Source organism: Poecilia mexicana, unplaced genomic scaffold (genome assembly GCF_051168715.1).
Source record: "Poecilia mexicana isolate PSO_F unplaced genomic scaffold, ASM5116871v1 scaffold_23, whole genome shotgun sequence".
NCBI lineage: Eukaryota > Metazoa > Chordata > Actinopteri > Cyprinodontiformes > Poeciliidae > Poecilia > Poecilia mexicana.
The window spans coordinates 20,708,371-20,729,690 of record NW_028263392.1 but is presented as its reverse complement, the minus strand read 5'-3'; the positions used below and the strand labels follow the sequence as shown (position 1 = coordinate 20,729,690).

Below are 21,320 nucleotides of genomic sequence, written 5' to 3'. Positions count from 1 at the left end.
ACATCACCATAAAGGCACAGTCGCCCTACATCCACACTGAGGGCAACATGGAGGCAGCGAGTTACGTTCTGCAGCTGGTCCTCCAGGGAGCGGTTCTGCATGTAGCTGTAGATCAGACACATCAGTCCTCCCTCTCCTTCACTGAAGCCCAGCAGGTCTACGATGTTGGGATGTCTGAACCTGAAAGCAACACGAGTGTTGATGTCTGAGAAGTACGCTCTGTTTCACTCTGAAGGTGGACAGAGGAACTCACTTCGACAGGTTCTCCACTTCAGTCTGGAAGCTTTTCCTGAGGAGAGTCCAGTCCATCTGGCCGTCCTGTCAGCAGCAGCTTCAGGTTAATCAATGCAGACAACTCCTCTAAAAATCTAATTTATATGCATAGTGTAGTTTATTTATTTCATTCATATTCACAATTCAAATACCATGACATATATTGAGACAACTGATTGAAAAGGTGGTAAGCAAAAGTAGAAACTTATTTGATCCTTCCCCCTTTCTCTAATATGATTAACTTTACACATTATTCTTTATTTTTTGAAAAATAATTACCGGTATTTTCCGGTCTATAAGGCACCTAAAAAGCCTTACATTTTCTCAAAAATCAGCAGTGCGCCTTATAATCCGGGGCGCCTTATCTGTGCACTGAATTCCAAAATCTGTCCCTGACACAGAGAAGTAAAGAGTACAGTACGGACGGCAGCAGCGATAAACCAATCAGGGATTGTTGTCCGAGTTCTGCAGCATAGCCTCAGTAAAAACCAAATCGGTTTTTCTACACATCGCCATCCCTGTTCTTCTGCGACTCCATGCGCGCCCGTCTCACTGCGACTGTGGAAAAGGAAGCGAAGCAAACTAATTCGGAGTTTGCCGTCATTCCGGGAGGATTAACAGAAGAACTCCAACTGCTGGACATTGGTGTAAACAGGCCGTTCAAACAGAAGTTGGGAGCGGCGTGGGAGCGATGGACGACAGACTGAACACACGTTTACTGAGACGGGAGGCGGCGCCGGGCGAGTTACGCCTCCATGTGTGGATGGATGGTGGATGCCTGGCTAATGCATCGGCCTTAACTGTCTGAGCTTCACTAAAGCCGCATCGCTGCTGAACAGCCACCTGGAGACGAGTCCGACTCCGACACTGATGAGAGGGAACCTGGCATGTTTGATGGGAAAACATGCTGTTCAATTCAGATAAGAGGAGGACTTTAATGGATTTGTGGAATTAGAATAAGAAATACCGTGAGTGTATTGTTACATAGTCGAATAAAGTTCAACTAAATTTACTGTTTGGTTTCCGTTACCTTTTTTTTTGTTGACCGTATGTTTTAGCATGCGTCTTATAGTGCGGAAAATACGGTAAGCACAGATGAAAATAAGAGAGAGAAGTTCAAATACATGCCGAGAGTGAAACTCCTTCCTAAAGACGATGGAGTTTCACTCTCAGCATGTATTTTCTATATTATTTCCTATAATATAGGAAATAGCGCCCCCTTCGCTTCCGGAGTGCAATGGTCCCATTTCCAAATAAGGTCTGAGACTGCCAGCGGTCCGTCCCGCCCCTTCCTGTTTGCTGCAGCCAGGTCCTTCTTGACAGGTCTAGCCTTCAGCTAGCTGTTTTTTTGTTGTTTTTTTATTATTATTATTATTATTATTGAATATACAAGAACAACAACAACCTCAAACAACATGTCAAAAACAAACATTACAACAAACTAAATATCACAACTTCTGCCGTTTACAAATCACAATTGGTTTCAGAGGCTCGAATAAGGTACTAAAATTAGTGAAAAATTAAATAAATCATTAAATAAATTAATTAATAATGATAACAAAATAAAATAAGTTAAATTAACCCGCACCGGAACACCCGCGTGCCGTTTTTCCATTGTATTTTCTGGGGCTGAGATTTACGGGTTTAAACTCTGCCGGTGTCCATTATGACGCTTTTATGAAATGGCTTGTTCTGAGCCAATAATATCCAGAGAGCAACTTGAGCTCATTTTGACATGCCTGTATTCTTTCTAGAACATTTCTCACTGGTCAACTGGGAAACTAAATCTAAAGCCACCGATGTGTAGCCAACACCTGTCCCGTCATAAGGATATAAGGCATTTTGAGGTTTGTTTTGACTTGAATCCACCAGCTGCATGCGTAGCCATGCGCAATGTGTGCGCCTGTGCTGCATCACAGTCAGGCTCTGTGCGCCATCATGCATAATGGTGTTTACAGGACTTTTTCTCACAAACGGAGAGACATGTGGTCAGAACGTGTCAAAACTGGATGCATTTCTTCAGCAGAACTTCACAACTCATGGGAGTGGATGATTATGGCCGTAAGAGAGCTGACAAGTTTTGGATTTGAGAATACCGGAAACTTCTAGTTGTCCACTGTTACAGTCAGAGCGGACAGCATATTGCAAGAAGGGGGAGGAGGTCTGACTGTACGCCAACACGCCCCCCACCCCGATACACTATTTCATTTATATAATTATAAGTAATTTCCACCATCAGTAATGTGTCTACCAGAGGATTCCTCCGGTCATTATCTTTCATTAGAGCCTCGTTGTATGTTGAAGCACTGAGGAGTTTCAGTCATTTGAAGTTTGTATATCAGGTGTAGTCCAAGTGTGCCATTTGGAGACGCCAAATGGCACACTTGGACTACACCTGTACAAACTCAAAAATAAATATGTCCAAAATGACATTTCTTTTTGTGCTATTTTGATCAATCTTGAAATCCACGAGCAGAATACTTGATTCTACATGTGAGAGAATGGACTTCAGAAGTAATCACCCCCCCCACCCCCTTTCTGTTTGTTTATTTGCTTCCATTTTTCTTATCTTGGCTGTGCTCTTCAGCTGCACTTATCTTCCTGAGATGCACTGGACTGCAGTGACAACACTTCGCCACCAGTGGGCACATAGAGCACGGTGAGCAGCGCTCCTGACTCAGCGAGCCAACGGCAATTAAGCGCAGCAACGGCTGGTCAGCGAAGGCGCTCACTGTCGCTCTCATGTTTCCACAGCATTTGTTAAAATAAAAGAACCTGCGCAACACCACACTGATTCATTTTCAAGTGTGCAACATGCAGATTTATTGTATTTTCCAGTCCATACATTCAACACTCAATGTGTATTTACAAGAAATAAAAATGAAAAATCTGGGTGAAGCAAAATTTTTACATTTTTGTTGTGTTACAAATGGAATAGCTACAAACTAACTACTTGCAGTTAGAGTATTTTTAACTGTAAAAATAGAAAATTTAGCTTGTCATCTTCATAAAGAGACCAGGCTGTTGCATGTACTCCAAATCGTTCAAGAACAGCAGCTGATTTAATTTGGATTTGCCTTTTCAGCCGTTTTTGGTGATTTAGGGGTGAGGGTTAAATTAATAAGAGACATGTTAGGGGGATACTAACTGAAAATCTTCCATTAACGGATACAATTTTACTGCATTTAAATTCTGCATCTTTCTCAGACAACTTTTAGGAAAGGAAAGTTCATTTTTGAGAGCAGAGATTGAGAGGGAGCGTTTTGCATAGAGACATTTATGGATATAATTGGTTACAATAATCAGAACATTGACTAAACAGTGCACAGTTTTTTCTTTGATAGATAAACCGAACTGAAGGTTTTGTAAAGAAACAAAATCCACATTTATTGTTTCAGAAGACAGAAAGTTACGAAGTTGGTCCCATAAGTTTAATACTTCTTTACATTCTTAAAACAAATATTTAGTTGTTTCCAACTGAGTTGTGCAAAAACCACAATTCTCAACATGAAAATTAAATCTCTCTCTTAAGCACTCATTTGAAGGATGTGTGTTTATTATTTTAAAATGTAATTCTTTATGTTTGGGAGGAATTGGGAATTTCAAATAATTTGTCCTAATTTTGACTAACCTAGATTTGTTAAAATCTATGATAGAGCTGTGTTTAAGTTATTTATTGAATACTGGTTCAAAGACCTGTTGCAGCATTAATGACCTCTAATGTCCACATAGTCAGTTTGAACCTTGTGGAGTCTTGGAATAGAGAAATGAGTTAAACTGTTCTGACAGAACGAGGACATCAGGGATGCTTCCTAATACTTTCTTTTAATTTGTTAGTGAACAGTCGGTTCCATATTTCCTGTTAAATTCCTCCAAACTGAGAATTTCACCGTTTCCATCCAGTAGATGAGTAATTATCATTCCACCAGTCATTCATGAATACAGATTTTCTAGCACATAAAGTGGCTCTGCTGTTCCACAGTGGGACTTTATGGGGCTGAAGTTGTTTAACATGAACCTCCACTGTAACAAAACCTGTTGATGGAAAGCAGAGAGCTGCAGGGAGTTTAGATAATTCAGAATCAAAACCTCCAACCTTCTGAAATACGATGGAACAACAAACCAAATTAGATCACCGCGTTTTAAAAGGGGCTGAAGCCGTCTAATTTTTAAAGTGCCATTCATGCCTTCATTCCACCTTCCTCATGTTTTAGCAAATCTCTCTCTGATGTAATGGTGTTTGTTTTTCCAAATGAAGTTAACATTTATTCTGTTAATCTTCAGCTAGCTGGTTAGCGTCCACCTCAGCGTAGCTCATGTTGCCTAGCAACCGTGACAGCATGAAGCTCAGTGGCGAAGGAAAAAACCAATGAACCCAAAGTTTGTTTTTCAGCCATGTATTACTCCTGATGTCTGTATTATTCTGCACTTTTATAGTAAAGGCTGTTTCATTGTAAAAAATAAATCTTAGTTTGATTCTAAAATGTTAAAACGTGTATTGCACATTTCTACAAGGAATAAATATAAGTAAATTATTCATTTACAGATATAATACTGTCCAGATAAGTCATTACAGTTGATTAAAACTGTTAATCAATCAAAACGATTTGGTCAGAAATAAATTAAGAACTCTGGTAAACCAAACATTTTACTTGGACCAAGTAATATCTGTGTTTAAAGCTAGCGGGAGTTTTCATAACGATGAACCGGCAGACATGGCGTCCTCTAGCCGAACCTGGAGCGAGGGGAGCTGGCCGGCAACGCAGCGGGAGCAGACATCCCGAAAATGTCGGATCAACATTGGTGACGTATTGATGAAGCGAGCAGATATTTGAGACTTGGTTACATTCTCACCTAAAAATGCTGAAAAAACTCACGTTGTGTCACTAAAAGCGCAATACAGAAAATAATTTGCCGCTCTTCACGGCCATTGCCACTTTGCCTGAACACCTGGTTTGTCCCGCAATGAATTATGGGATATGGTGAGCCGTGAAGGATGCACCGGACCCATCCTTCAAATCTGGGGAAAAGGAGGAAGAGTTTGAACGAGTCTTTGAAATCGGATAGGCCTTTTCGCCGCGCTATGACCTAACCGGCCTATAAATCCGGCCTTCAGAGGAAACAGAATTTGGACAAGGCTATTGTGTCTGGAAGCACATGGCTCTGTGCTGCGCTGTGATTGGCTGACCTGTCGGAGTCTCTTGACGGCGCAGTCCATGTTGCTGAGCGTTGCTCGGTAAACAACGCCGAAGCCGCCCTCCCCGACCTGAAGGCTGGGGGAGAAGCCTCGCGTCCCAGCATGCACCTCTTCATATGTCCAGCAGATGATGGTGGTGATGGCGCTGCATGGCGATGGAGGCATGACATCATCAGTAGCGGCGGGGGGCCTGGGAGGCGGCTGGTGGTTCTCAGAGAACAGGTTGACAGGGGGCGGGGCCGGGCCAGGCAGCGGTTTCCTTTCTGGACACTCAGCTGAAGGGTAGAGCAGCGACATCATCAGCTCATCCAACCAATCAGAGCGCTGCAGTGATATCAGACCTGCCGAGTCTTACCTGTGGACTGAGCTGCTGACGGTTCGTACGGAGGAGGAGGAAGAGCAGGAGGAAGAGCAGGAGGACGACTCAGGTTCCGCATCCCTGCAGAGAATCGGAGTTGAAGGTCAAACTGCTCTACAGATCAGGGGTCAGGGGTCAACTCACAGCTCAGGATGATGTCCCGCGGTCTGAAAAGCTGCAGAGACTCCAGAAGGTCGACCAACTCCCCGACTCGGCCGTTCCTGTTGCCCCAGTTGTTCATGACCCAGTCGGTCCGCTGCTCCCTCCGGTAGGCCAGGCGCACCGCCGTCTGGTCTCTGAGGACCTCCGAGGCTGTGGGGACAGAACCGACCGACCGGATCAGAACCAGGACCACAATCTGAGTCAAGCAGCAGCAGAGGTCATCATGTCCTCCAGCTGTTGGACAAGTTAAACACAATGGAACTGGACCAGTTTAGTTCCATCCTGATCCGAATGGGATGCCAGTGATTCCAGTGTCGGTTGAAGGCAGAAGAGACAGCGGCGGCGTTTTGCTTGGTTCAGCAAAGGGTCAAGTTAGGTTAGGAACGGTCGTCCAGATGTGAACATCGCAGAAACAAATGTTTGTTATAACTTCAAACATTTGGGTTCGGGTCAGGAGCCGTAAGAGAAAGAAACTCGTCTAAATAAATAATTACATTATTTGTTTATCAAGTTTAAAGTTTGTGTCAAAGACACACCACGATTTCTGACTGTAGAGGCGCCACTGAGAGACGCAACGACTCCAACTTCTCTGCCCAGACAGGAAACAATGAGTTTGTTCTTATTTAAGTGTAAAAAATTTGATCTGACGTCAAACATGAGTCACCTGTTCTGAGATTCAGACGGAGAAGCAGCAGTTTATCATCTGCATAGCAGAGAAATAACAGGTTGTGTTTGGTGATGATTGACACAAATAGAGAGAAAAAGGAAGGGACCAAGGATGGAGACTTGTGGCACTCCACAGGAAAGAGACAGAAGAAGAAGAAGATCATTGCAGAGAATGATTCACACACAGAAGGAAAATCATCAAGGTGCCTTGAATACCAGAACTGACTGAGGCAAAACAGGAGGGCGGGATTGTGCCCTGGCATCGAGGCAGTGGCGCAACTACACATTATTCAGGTGGATGCGAGAACATAAATCGGCGCCCCCCCCAGGGAAGGAACGTCAGGGTGAAGGAGCGACGCTGACCAACCCCCCTTGCGCCTCTGCATCGAGGACCGCAGAACGCATGACGGCAGACAGTTCTGCTGTTCAAGTGACTGTAAATGGTTTTGCTCCTGTGGGGAAGCCTTCTCTGCAATGACCTTCTTCTTTTCAGCCCCGGCTCCAGACGAGTTTAACGGGGGGCATCAGCTTATTTTTTGGGGGGGGCAAAATGAAACTATAGATTAATTTTTTTCTTTTACTCAAGTAAAAGAAAAAGGTAAAAAAGGTACAGTGCAGCAAAACTACTCGTACTACTAAAAATCTACTCTACAACTACTTTTTTCGTTTTGTTGTTTTTTTTACACAAAAGTTACTCAAGTGAATGTAACAAGTACTACCCACTGTTGGACACAGACAACCTCAGTAGCCTACAGGCTGCCAGTTAACAAGCTTACGGTGCTGTATTGGTGTTAGCTAGTCGCCCTTTAGCTAACATTGGCTAGTCGCCCTTTAGCTAACATTGGCTAGTCGCCCTTTAGCTAACATTGGCTAGTCGCCCTTTAGCTAACATTACCTGCATCCAGCAGCTTTGCTGAACTCAGTCGGTTAGTTTGGGGGAAAAACTGTGCAAAGTTATTTGCGTTTTGCTGCCGTGATACTAACACACCTGAGCAGCTCCACCCAGCAGCAGCAGGTCTCCTTCGCTGCCGCACAGGTGTAAACCCAGCTAGCGTCTTCTTCTTCTTCTTCTTCTTGTCGGTTTTATGGCGGTTGGCAAGAAACTTTTAGTAGCATTACCGCCACTTACTGGTATGGAGTGTGGTTCCTGATGGTTTAAATATTTATCCTCACATATTCTACCATAAATTCTATCTAACATAGCCTCACACATTCACACTTAACACATACATACTTGTACCCAACTTTGTATATCATGCCTTCATTTACAAACATACTACAATTAAATTCTATGAAATAATTTTGTTTTCTTAAGAAATCGAATAATTATTTGTATATGATTACTCCCTAAATTCTTCCTCAATATATCTAATAAATTAATCTTCTCCTTAATCCTTTCACACTCTCTCTTCATATATCTTCTCTCTATTTCATATTTATGGCATTCAAATATAACATGTTCTATAGTTTCATATTTATCACAATGGTCACATTTGCCAGTTTTATGTTTTTGAATTTTAAAAAGTGTATAATTAAGTCCTGTATGTCCAAATCTTAATCTTGTTATCACTCTTTCCTCCTTTCTATTTCTTCCTCCATTTCTTCTTTCTCCTACATTCTTCTGAATTTTATAAAACCATCTTCCTGTTTTATCTTCATCCCACCTTTTTTGCCAAACTTTCATCAGTTTCTCTTTAACAATACTCTTTCCTTCAGATTTACTTAATTTAACTTTGAAACTAATAGGATTTTTAATTGCCCTCTTTGCCATTTTATCTGCCCTCTCGTTTCCTTCTACTCCAATATGTGCTGGAACCCACACAAATATAACTATCAACCCCATGTTTTGTATTCTAAATAATATATGCAATATTTCTAATAAAATGTCCATCCTACTATCTGTTTGATTATTTTTTAAACTTAATAATGCAGAGCTTGAGTCTGAACATATTATTGTTTTTAATGGTTTTATGTCTTCTACCCATTGTAAAGCCAACAATATAGCCAACATTTCTCCTGTGTATACTGATAATCCATCTGTAATTCGTTTTCCTATTTTTGTATTGAATTCTGGTACTACAAACGCTATTCCTATTTTCCCAGTTATTTTTGACGCATCAGTATAAATTTGAACATATTGATAATAATTATTTAAATATAATTGCACTGAATAACTATCTACAATGTATGATTTATCTTGTTTCTTTTCCATTATTGACATATCTACTTTTGCTTCTGGTAGAATCCAGGGTGGTATAATTGATATTGGTGTTATTTGACTAATTTCTAAATTATTCATTTCAAAATTTTGTATTTTATTTTCAATTGTCCATCCAAAACTCCTCATTTCTTTCTTTTCTTTTTCCCAACACATATTTAAAATTTCCAGAGTTGGATGATCAACATTACTGCCTTGCAAATTTAACCAATAATTAATTTCTAATTTTGTCCTTCGTAAGTCTAATGGCATTTCTCCCATTTCTATTTCTAATGCTGCTGTTGGTGTGGTTTTAAATGCTCCAGTACATAATCTTAGTGCCTGATGTTGAATAATGTCTAATTTAACCAGATGTGTTTTAGCTGCTGAACCGTAAACTAAACAACCAAAGTCTATGTTGGATCTTATCATACCTGTATAAATCTGTTTTAGTGATTGTCTATCTGCTCCCCAGTCACTGCCAGCCAAACATCTCAAAATATTCAATATTTTCTTACATTTATCAACAACTTTTTGAATATGTATATGCCATTTTAATTTTTCATCAAACCATATCCCTAAAAATTTTATACACTTTACCTGCTCTAACTCTTGATTATATAATTTCAATTTTATTTCCTTATTAATTTTTTTCTGAGTAAATAGCATTACTTTCGTTTTATCAACTGAGAACTTAAATCCCCACTGCAATGCCCATTTCTCTATTCTAATAATAACCTCTTGTAATTTTTTAACAATAAAATCAACATTTTTCCCTCTTTTCCAAACAGCTCCATCATCTGCGAAAAGTGAACAACCCATGTCTTTTCCAATATCTTTAAATACGTCATTTATCATAATTGAAAACAATAATGGACTTATAATACTCCCTTGTGGAGTTCCATTTTCTACTACATATTTTCCTGAGATAATTTCTCCTATTCTAACTTGTATTTTCCTGTTTGTTAAAAATTCTTTAATCCATTTAAATATTCTCCCTTTAATACCCAACTTGTTTAATTTAATTAATAATCCATCCACCCACATCATGTCATATGCCTTTTCTATGTCAAAGAATACTGCCACTACACTTTCTTTATTTACTTGAGCTCTTCTAATGTCATGTTCTAAACAGAGCGTTGGGTCATTTGTACTCCTCCCTTTTCGAAAACCACTTTGATATTTCGACATATATCCTTTTCTATTTAGATAATATATTAATCTATTATTAACCATTTTTTCCATTATTTTACATAAATTTGACGTTAAAGCTATTGGTCTGTAGTTTTCTGGGTTTGAATTATCTTTTCCTGGTTTGACTATTGGTATTATAATCGATTCCTTCCAATTCAATGGTAACTGTCCCTCCTCCCAAATTTTATTATATAATTGTAATAATATATCTTTAGATTTTTCACTAAATTGCCTTATCATTCTATACCAAATTTGATCTTTACCTGGTGCCGTGTTTTTTGTCTTCTTAAGTGCATTATTCAATTCAGCTTTTGTAAATTCAACATTCAACAAATTATTTGTTTCTTCATCATTCTGTAATAAATCTTTATATTTAATTTTTGTATTTTCTCTTCCTTTTCTTCCCTTTTCACTAATATTATTTGAACTATGAATTTTACTAAATGTTCTTGCCATTATTTCAACTTTGTCTTCATCTCTTATTATATTTTTATCATCTATTTTTAGTATTGGATATTTAAACTCTCTTTTTATACCATTCATTCTTTTAATTACTTTCCAAATTTTTTCAATTTTTGTTTCTTTCCCTATCGTATTACAAAAATTTCTCCAATATTTTCTTTTTGCATTTTTTATAGTTCTCCTTACTATTGCTTGTTTTCTTTTATAATCAATTAAATTATTATAAATTGGGTTATGTTTGAGTACCTTAAATGCTTTATTTCTTATTTTTATTGCTTCTTTGCACTCATTTGTCCACCATGGCACCATTTTCTTACCATTTTTACTCCCTGATTTTTTTATGGAAAGATCTGCTGCTTCTGTTATTATCTTACAAATTATTAAATTTGCATCATTTATATCCACACTCATATCTACTTTTTCTAAGTTTATTTGACTTATATGTCTAAATTTAATCCAGTCTGCCTTGTTAAAATTTAACTTTTTCCCAAGCTTTATATTATTATTATTTAGATTCATTCCTACTCTTATTGTTATGGGGTAATGATCACTACCTATTGTAGATTTTTTATCAATGATCCATTCACAAATACCAGCTAAAACATTTGAAACAATTGTTAAATCAATAACTGATTCCATCCCCGTTCTTATATTAATTCTTGTTCCCCTTCCATCATTAATACATACTAGATTTTTCATTTCCATTAATTCCTCTATAACTTGTCCGTTTTTATCATTACATTTACCCCACACTGTACTATTTGCATTAAAATCTCCACACCAGATTACTTTCCCTTCCAGATATTCAATTAGTTCCTCCATTATCTCAATCGTTAATGTTTTACATGGATTATAAAAATTTATTATTTTGAATTTGCCTTCTTCTTCCCATATCTCAATTACTATATATTCTAGTTCTTTCCCTTTTCCTAATACCTGATATTGTATTCCTTGTTTTATAAATATTCCACATCCTCCTCCACTACCTTCTAATCGATCTCTTCTTACACTATCATAACCTTTAATCACAAAGTCTAATGTTGTTTTTAACCATGTTTCCTGAACACAAATAACTTCCGGTTGTTCTTCAAGCTCATCAATATACCCTTTAAGTTCCTGTCCATTAGCAATTAAACTTCTAGCATTCCATTGTAATATTAACATGAACCGTTTTCACCTGATGTTCCTGATCTCCCATCTTCCTCCAACTTTTTATTTATGTTCTCCCATGATCCCTCTTTAAAGCCCAAAAACTTTTCAGCTCCTCTCACTATTATTTTAATCTTCTCAGTTTTGTGTTTGGCTTGGTCAGTGCAGTTGATAACATATGCTATGAATAATATTAGTTTTTCCACTGGCACTATGATTTTATCTTCAGTTTGTGCTTTGCTTTGCTGTGTAGTTTGACTCACTGTTTGTTCAGTCTCTATTGTTTTCTGCTCCTTCACATTTTTAACTGCTTCTGCATAGCTTATGTTTTTAGTTGTTTTAATCTGTACAATTTCTTTTGCTCTCTTCCTTACTTCACATCCTCCAAATGTGACTCTATGATTCCCTCCACAGTTACAACATTTCTCTTGTGTTTCTTCTTTACACTCTTCTATTTTATGATCTCCTCCACATTTTGGACATCTCTGCTTCCCTTTACAAACTGCTGCTATGTGTCCATACCTTTGGCATTTGAAACACCTTAGTGGTGGAGGTACATAGGCTCTGACCTGGAAATTGAGGTATCCTATTTTGATGTTTTTTGGCAACTCTTTTCCTTCAAACTCAATAAGGATTGACAAACTTCCAACTCTTTCTCCATTCACTGTTTTTGACAATCTTTTCAAGTTATTCACTTTTGCACCTATAACACTTCTCTTAACTTTATCTAGATCTTCATCTAGAGGTATCCCATAAATCACTCCTCTAATTTTTTTATTTTCTCCCATGATTTTTTTCTCCAGCACAGATCTTTTGCAAATATTATCCACATTTAAAGCCTTATTTTTTTGTTCTACATCTTTACATACTATCAATAGATTTCCGTCTCTCAAAATCTTAACCATTTCAACATCACCAATTTTCTTTTTAATTTCTCTTGACACCCCAATGGGGCTAATTTTATCCTGTTCCTCCTCATTTTTCAGTTTTAATATTACTTTAATTTCCTCCCTCACAACCTTCCTCCTCACTATCCTTTCTTCTTCTGAACTACTACCTTCCAATTCCCGTTTACTGCCTTGGCTATCACCAATGCTCTTTCCTTCATCTATTTTATTTCTTCCACGACCTCTCTCCCTCCCTCTTCCCACTGATGTCCACCCTTCAAAATCTCCGTCTTTCTCATTTCCTACCTCCATTTCCATCAGAACCATTCACATACCAGCTTATGCCAAAGCCGTCTTTTCCAAAAGCGATGTTTCTATTTTTGTTTTTTCCGCGTTGCTCCAACCGGCTAATCTTCCTCTACCAGCTGTCACCCCGACAAACCAGCGCTTCACCTCAGGTTCCTAGGCATTTCCCTTCTGCCACACCAGCTAGCGTCTTAGCGTTCATGATGCGTTTAAAGGCGGCTCGGAAAAACGGGTTACGACGTGTTAATAATGGATTAAACAGTTTTAACTAGAGTTGTGCCTATCGATCGGCCACCGATCATAATCGGCTGATATCCGTGAAAAGGTGTATGATCGGTCTCTTGTTGCCGATCTCATTTCAGCTGCTTGTGCAGCTGATCTCTTTCATTCACACTGCGCAAGTGCACAGCAATAAATCCCAAGCGATGTGTCGATGAACTATAACGCTCAGAGAGCGAATGGGGAAGTTTGCATGTTCCGCCGAAGACCTCGGAGGTGAAGCATGTCAAAATGCATCAACACGACGAATCTAATATGACGTTTTAAAAAACAAACACTTGACAGAGTTTGGCTACATGGAGGCTCACTGCAGCGATCCGAAGCGATCAAATAGCAGGTAAAGTAGCGCACAGCTACCAACTCACCCGGAGGCCATAGTGGTCTCTAAGCAAAATAACCCGATAATTTAAGTCAAAACGAGCTAGCGGTGTAAGACGCTGGTTCTGCTCTCGCTGTTGGACCGCCGCTAAGCACTTCCGGTGTTTCAGTGAACTCTCACACCGAACGCCTGCTTAAAGCTGCAGCACGTAACTTAAACAATAAAAGATTTTACATATGCATTAAAACTTTCGCTATGTAGTAACATAAGATAGATAATCTCTGAAAAAAAAATCGATCTGCCTCCTCCTGGCATTCCGCATAATCACTCCGCTCAGTCACAACCAGGATATCAGAACCAGCATTAATCAGATAGCTGTTTTCTCGGGAAGTTTTGATTCGCTAACTCGATATTGTTTGTTTTGATCCAATCTGCATTTGACTTTGAATGAATATTTCTTCTTTTCTTGATATTATTTGAGATAGGCAGTGTTATGAGATTTCTTTGACTCGTGTATAATTTAAGCTGTTGAGAACGTTACTGTTAAATATTGTTTTGCTGATTGCAGGTTTTTCAGTTGTCCTTTTGACGGAATAGCTGCTGTATTGTGCCTGCAAATATTTTATAATTTATTTATAAATTAGGTGAATTTATTGCCAGATAATTTTTCCATTTCGTCAGATCATATAGTAGCATTTATACCTAAAGTGAAAAATTAACAGCCAAACCAGGTGATCGGCAAAGATCGGCCTCATGGACCTTACCACAGGGGCCGCGTTTCATTGGCTAATGCCCATTTCACGTCACAGCGTGAAATGGGCATTGTGTTTGTGACCGTCTCACAAACACAAGCCACAGTAGTAAACACATGCGAATGTAGTGGTATAGAAATATACATAATTCCCTACAAATAGTTTCCAGGTGAGAAGTTCCGGTTCTTGAAGTGGGCGTGGTGTATATAAGGAGCTGCAGCTTCATTCAGGATGTGTCTTTGTTCTCCCACTGTGTGGTTCGCGTCTGGTGGACTCTGGCAGCAGAAGGCAACAGATCGCTGGCTGGTGCATGTTGCGCTGATGTTCTGGTGGTAGGTGTTCTCTCTCCCTGCACTTTAGCTGACCTTGGTCAGAAAATCTAAACTGAAGTGTGATCGTAGGTAAAACGCCACTGCGCTGCGTTCCTTTTCTTCCTCGGTCTGTGAGTGTGTGTGTGCATGTTTTGTGGATCAGCAGGTAAGAAATTAACACTCATCTAAGCTCCAGTTTCTTGTTTTATTTAAAATGGTGATACATTTTTTTATAGGTTCCCCACAGTTGACCCATTGCTGCTCTGTCTGCGTTCTTTTCCCGGATCTGTTCGGCTTTGTTCTGCACCGGCTACGTAAATCTTCCGGATTTCTGCACAATTGTTCTCAAGTTGGACTGTGGCGGCGCTATCCGCCCTGATTGGAGCGGAGTTTGGGGTGTGGCATCGGCGCGCCCGTTTCATCTCCCGCTGTGGCAGGGCCACGCCTGGTCTTAATGTTTTAACTTGTATTGTCTGACTTTTATTTTTTTACTTTTGTTCACAGCCCTTTTGTTTATTTAGTCGGGCTGATATTGTTATATTGGTTAACTGTTTTTTGTTTGCAGTTGCTGAGGTCCGGTGGCGGTGTTGGTGTGGTGACGGTGTCTTCCTCGTCTGTGTGCTGTGATTCTGGAGTTTGGCTTGTCTCACTGCGTCTGGTGTTAAAGGGTTTTTTTTTTTTATTTGCTGTGTTTGGTGGATGTCGTCCCCATAGCGCCCCCTCCGGCCGGTAACCTCAACTGCTGCAGTTCTTCTATTTTCTTTGATTTCTTTAGTTTAATTTTTAAAAAGAAATTGGTTTTAAAAACATTTCAAAAGAATTTAATAAACGTTTTTCTATAATTTTGAAATGGTTTCAGATGTTTTAATCTATGCATGACTGAACCTGTGTGCCTTAAACAAGAGGTAATATTCTCTGGGTGAAATTCCCAGGGTGGCGTTGTTGAGCAATTTACTAAAATTAAACTTCCACAAAATCTGAATTTCCATCTAGTGTCGCCACACTAATGTACGTTGTGGACTAGCAGACCGTTTTTGCGTCAGGACTCCATAAAGAACGGTTCCCCACTGTCAGTGGGGTATCTGTTCAGGTGATGTCAGGTATCCTGATCGTATTTGTGGAACTAAAATTCACAGATTTCCAAAATCTGAAATGGAAAGCCTAGCTTGGATCAAAGCTTGTGCACGACCGCATTTGCAGCTCAACCGTCGTAGGATCAATAAGAACAAAGGAGTGTGTGCTGGTGTGAGTATTATTGCTTTGCTTTCTTTGTGTTTAATGAATGAAAAAATAGTCAGTAATTAGCACATCCATTATGAAAACCTTTTAGCTAAGTACAGCATAACGGCAGTACCGATACAACTTCTACACCCTGAAGCCTGTCTGTTACAGTCTTGCGTTAGCTGAACAGATCAAGATGCAATGTGTACCGTATCTGACATGCATTAAAGATTTTATTTTACCTGAAAAGGCTTTTTACTAAACTAATCGTGTTAGCCACGCTAGCATCGAGTATCAGGCCTAGGCACACTCAAACATTTGCCAACAACAGAAATCACTGATTCCAAAAGTAACCCTCAAAACCATGAATGCCGACTTACCCAGCCTTGCAAGAACAATAGGGATCAGTGATCTTGTCCACAGTATATTCATGCTGAGGCTGTGAGGATCTGCTGTTTTCCTCATCGACCGGTAGCATTTCGCTGCGACGCACACAATGTTGGAGGCATCGCGTGGCTCAAACACCTTGATGTCGTCCAAAAAAGATGATATGAACTCGTTGGTTCCCCTGTCCATTGTCGTGGCTGATATTTTTTGAAAATCTGGCATAAATGCTACACTAATCGACTCAGAAATACTTTGTAGAGAGTCAGTCGAAGTGAAAAACGCCATGTTTACATAGAAACTAAGCTCCGAGGCTTTGTTTGTGAGACATGCAGCCACGTGGGATTTTAGGGGGCGTTTCTGGGCGGAGCTTGGTAAGGTCCATGGGTGATCGGTATCCAAATCAGCAGCAAAAAATCTTATTGGAACATCCCTAGTTTTAACTGCAGAAAAAAGTGACAGAAGGCACAGACATGGGAAGTGCGGAAGCCCCTACTGTATCAAACCGATATAGGAATAACAGAGAGTTGGCCATTCTGAGGTAAATACAACAAACATCTTCCAGTCCAGTGGGCACGGCTGACTCTGGGAGGACAATGGCCACAGAGTCAGCCATGACTTGTGGGGCCCCACAGCTGCCAGGCAGCAGGCAGCAGGCCCGCCCATGCTGCCGGGTCTGCTTCTTTTTACTCTTTCCTGCAGAGTTCCCCAAGGCTCCATGCTTGGTGGTCCCTTCCTTCTTTTTCTCTACTTGCTGCTACCTGCATCCTGATGGTGTCCATCCATCACATGGATGACAGGTTCATGTTGAGATGAGTTCAAGAGCAGATTGTTGGTAGGACACTTTCAGTTCCCCGTTGTTCCGCTTCAGGTTCTCATGTTACGGCTGGAGCAGATGGTTCCCCTTTACAACTTTAGCTCACTGTTAGTTTCAAGTGTCAAAAATAATCAGTATACACTAAGAACAACCAGAACCAACATCGTGGTGTATGAAGACCCTTTACGTGTCCAACATTACCTGTCCAACTTTACCTGTCCAACTTTACCTGTCCAACATTTCCTGTCCAACATTTCCTGTCCAACATTTCCTGTCCAACATTTCCTGTCCAACATTTCCTGTCCAACATTTCCTGTCCAACTTTACCTGTCCAACTTTACCTGTCCAACTTTACCTGTCCAACATTTCCTGTCCAACATTTCCTGTCCAACTTTACCTGTCCAACTTTACCTGTCCAACATTTCCTGTCCAACATTTCCTGTCCAACTTTACCTGTCCAACTTTACCTGTCCAACTTTACCTGTCCAACTTTACCTGTCCAACATTTCCTGTCCAACATTTCCTGTCCAACTTTACCTGTCCAACTTTACCTGTCCAACTTTACCTGTCCAACTTTACCTGTCCAACATTTCCTGCATCGTTTTCCATGCAGTCGTTTGTTGTTGGAGCAACAATCACTTGCTGTCAACAAATGGAGAACATAAAAAATGATAAATAGAAAAGAATCAAAGACGCCAGCCTGTTCCATCTGCAGAAATGATTTACTATTAACAGTGGAGTTAGAATAATATTTCGTGTTCTGATGAAAAACAAAGCCTGTCCTGATTATCTGGGTCAGATTCCTCTGTAATCGCTGACATTTTTTATTATTTTATTAGTTTGATTCGAACAAATAAAATGAAAATATCACAAAAATCAGTCTGATTCTAACAGAAGTTCACAGGATGAGTCCAGCTTCAGATTAAACTTCCTGTTTTATTCACTGATTTAATCCAAGGGCTGAACCATAACCTTACTCCACAGATTATCATCGTTACTAACATTAATAAGTTAGTATTAACTTTTTCTAACTTATTAATAAGTTGTTGTTATTAAGTTGTAATAGAACTTATTAATAATAATTAATTATTATTAATAATATTAATAATAATGTTATTAATCATTATTATTAACATCATTAATGTTAGTAATGATGTTATTAATGTTAACATTAATAACATCATTACTAACATTAATGACATTATTTAGACCAACTTCTTTAAGTTCCTGCTACTCAGCAAAGACCTGACTATCCTCAGTTTTAGTTCCAGAACCGGTTCTGACCCAGCTTGAGGACAGCTGAGCATCAGAACTGTCAACAGAACCAGAACTGCCGGGTCACTCTGAGAAGGTTCTGCAGTTCTGTTGATAAAACCTGAAGCTGGTTCTGAGACTGTTCTCAAACAGATCTTTGGTTCTGTTAGAACCAAAACAATGAGGAGTGAAACACACCCGGTAGAGGCCGAAGCCGACTCAGATCTTATTGGGTTTGCTGTAGAGATTCAGAACCCAGGCAGTTCTGTTGGACCATCCCAGTTACACAATGAAAAACCTTCAAAACCATAAGTTGGATCTCTCTAGGTACCAACCTGTCACTGCTAGTGATGTTTCTACAGAACCTCCTGCTGGGTCGAACTGGTTCTGGTCTTAATGGACAGTGTGTTTATCCTCCTGGCTGGTTCTGACCCAGTTTGGTCCTGCTGCTGTTGGGGATCAAAGGTGGATCAGCAAGTTCTGAAACTCTGAATCTGATTCAGTTCCATGTTCCTCTCATCAGGACCCAGGTTCTACAGTTCTGACCCAAACCCGGCACCAGAACCACATGTTAAGGAAAAACTCTGTCCACTCCAATCATTTAAAGAGGGACGTAGTTAGTTTTTACTGGCCTGCTCCCGAACCGACCAGAACCTCCAGACAGAACCACGCCCTGCTAACGGAACCTCACCTGAACGCCAGGACCCAAATGATCACGTGACTCAACCTGTAGAGTCACTACGACCCTTCAGCACGTGACTCAGGTGTAAAACCCGATAAGTCCGATGGTTTCGGTGCCGCCTCCAGCTGTTTGGATGGTTCTGAGTATGTTACTCACCGAACCGGGTCCAGTCCAGGTCCAGCAGTCCATCCATGATCCGGCAGAACTCGCAGTGGACCGAGGGGGGCAGCTGGAACAGGAAGTAAGCCCGCGGGTCTCCCTCTGACATGTTTCTGACCGAACCGAGCCGGACCGGGTCACATCAGAACCAGCCTGATAACTCTCCGGACTGATCAACTTCAGAACTTCTGATCTGCGGCAACTTCCGTTCACAGTGCTCACAAGCGCCAGACACCAAGAGCCGCGTCCGGTGTGACGTGTCACAATAAAAGCCTGCTCTGCACCTGCGCAGGTGGAAGTAACATCTACTGGTTCGAACAGGTAGAACCCAGTACCGTAAAACAGTGGCCTTTCTCAGCACCCCTGAATAGGGTTGCCACCCATCCCGTAAAATACGGAGTCGTCCCATAATTATAAGCAGTCAAATATGCTTAATAACGGTCATATTTGGCCGTGAAATGTGCGTCCCGTATTGAACCGATACATAATTGTCTGATAGACACGCTTATCACACACATATTGTTAAGGAAGATTTTTATGAATTAGTTAATTTTGGAAAAAGTTTGGCTCTCTCTTCCTTTATGATCCCGGGTCCTCGCGGCGGCCGCGTGTCAGAAGAAAACAGCAATGCGTGTTGACGTCACAAAATTGCAGTTTAATCCAATAGAAGACAATGCATACAAATGCAGAACAACAGAGACATACATTCCTTTACCTGACATAAATGGAAAGAAGAAGAAGGAAAGAAAGAAAAGCAAAGACGTCTTTGGAGAATTGCAAGAGCAAATCTAATTTGTTACTTCTGTGTAGAAAGTTTTATAGTAAAAGGCGTATTCCTATCTTTAATTTATTCAAATAAGGCGTATCTTTGCTCATCCAACCAGGAGCTATCTCTGACCCTCTCTCAAGCCAGGAACTCCTGCCGTGTTTACGGCTTTTCACAGATGAGTGTGAAAAGCTAGAACTTCTCCTGATTGTTTCCCACACAGACAAACGATCCTAGCAAACCATCTGCTGTAACTACAGGTAACCTAAAGGTCAAAAAGCCAGAATACGTTACTGATTTTAAAACCACAATTAGGCCATTTGAATCAAGACATGTTAAGTTTTAAAACTAGCAAATTTTAAATTTATTTTCTTAACAATATCAACACTAAGTTTAACAATTATGACCAAAATAAAACACAGGAAATATTAAGGTCAGCTAAATTGTCGTGGCGGGCATAGACATGAACACATACCTCATAAAGCGGGTCGCCCCGTTACTGCGATACGTAACAGCGTCCGCCATATTGAATGTGGCATCTCTGCCATTAAGCTAATACAGGTAAATGGACCAAACTTCAGAAATTGCCGTTCTACAAAGTTTTTTTTAAATTAATACCTGTCATTGACACATTTTCTCACACACATTAATATATTTGGCAATCAAATGACTAAAGACAGAGTTTCTAACTTTTTATGTTATTTAATTGTTTTGGGGCATTTCTGAATAAAGAGCACAATGTTTTTATTTGATAGAAACGATTCTGGTCATTTTTATGATTAGCGTCAGGCTGTCTGTGAATAGAAAGGTGTTTTATACTGAAACCACCACAGACTCGCTTCATGATCTGTGAACTGAAATAGTGAAACTCTGACTCATAATGTCCACTTTTCCATAGCTGGCAAACATTCTTGTTTAAAGGAAAAAGGCCAACAGCTGCATAATGTTCAGATAAAAGGGTAATAAAAGGGTTATACAAATTATGATAAAGTTCAGGTTAATGACTCATTTTCACTAGTCATTAACCTGAACTTCTACCTTGATAATAAACTGGTTTTAGGTTTATTAATCCTATGAATTTAGTAAAATGTTCTTCAAATGAATGGAAATGCATAGTTTGGAGTAGATTTTATTTTCATTTCCGGGGCAGCAGACCCCCCCGAGGACTGTGTCGCCTTTGTCTCATTAATGTTAGCACATGTTGGCAGACATGATGTAATCTGATTCTGTTTCAAACTGAGTTTATTCACCTCTGGAAAAAATTAAAAGTTTCTCTGATTTTACTCTTTATAAGTATATGTTTGAGTAAAATAAACATTGTTCTTTTATTCTGTGACTTACTGACAACATGTCTCTTAATTTAGTTTGTGAATGTATGTAAATAAGCAGTGAGATTAGAAAACCGCACCAATGAATATCTTCTCATGGGTCTAAGACCCCTAAAGGTCAGATCCTAGAATCGCCCCTGCTGTAAAACCCACCTGCACAGGTCCAAACAGCATGTTCCGGTCCCGCCCAGACATAC

General features: G+C 39.9%; 1 protein-coding gene across 3 annotated transcripts in view; it reads right to left on the bottom strand.

The window, feature by feature from the left end:
- irak1 (interleukin-1 receptor-associated kinase 1) overlaps window positions 1–19,250 on the bottom strand; it is a 28,821-nt gene extending 9,571 nt beyond the window's left edge. For 2 of the 3 annotated variants that reach the window (XM_088003014.1, XM_088003016.1), the window contains exons 1-6: window positions 17,514–17,658; window positions 5,973–6,140; window positions 5,826–5,909; window positions 5,462–5,745; window positions 254–318; window positions 66–180 (exon numbers count right to left, since the gene is read on the bottom strand). In XM_088003014.1, the coding sequence (XP_087859140.1) occupies window positions 66–180; window positions 254–318; window positions 5,462–5,745; window positions 5,826–5,909; window positions 5,973–6,140; window positions 17,514–17,643 (846 nt within the window). In that variant the 5' untranslated portion in view covers window positions 17,644–17,658. Of the gene's footprint in view, window positions 1–65; window positions 181–253; window positions 319–5,461; window positions 5,746–5,825; window positions 5,910–5,972; window positions 6,141–17,513; window positions 17,659–19,026 lie in introns of those variants that run through there. The other variant, XM_088003015.1, reaches the window with a different exon arrangement.
- Window positions 19,251–21,320: the final 2,070 nt, after the last annotated feature.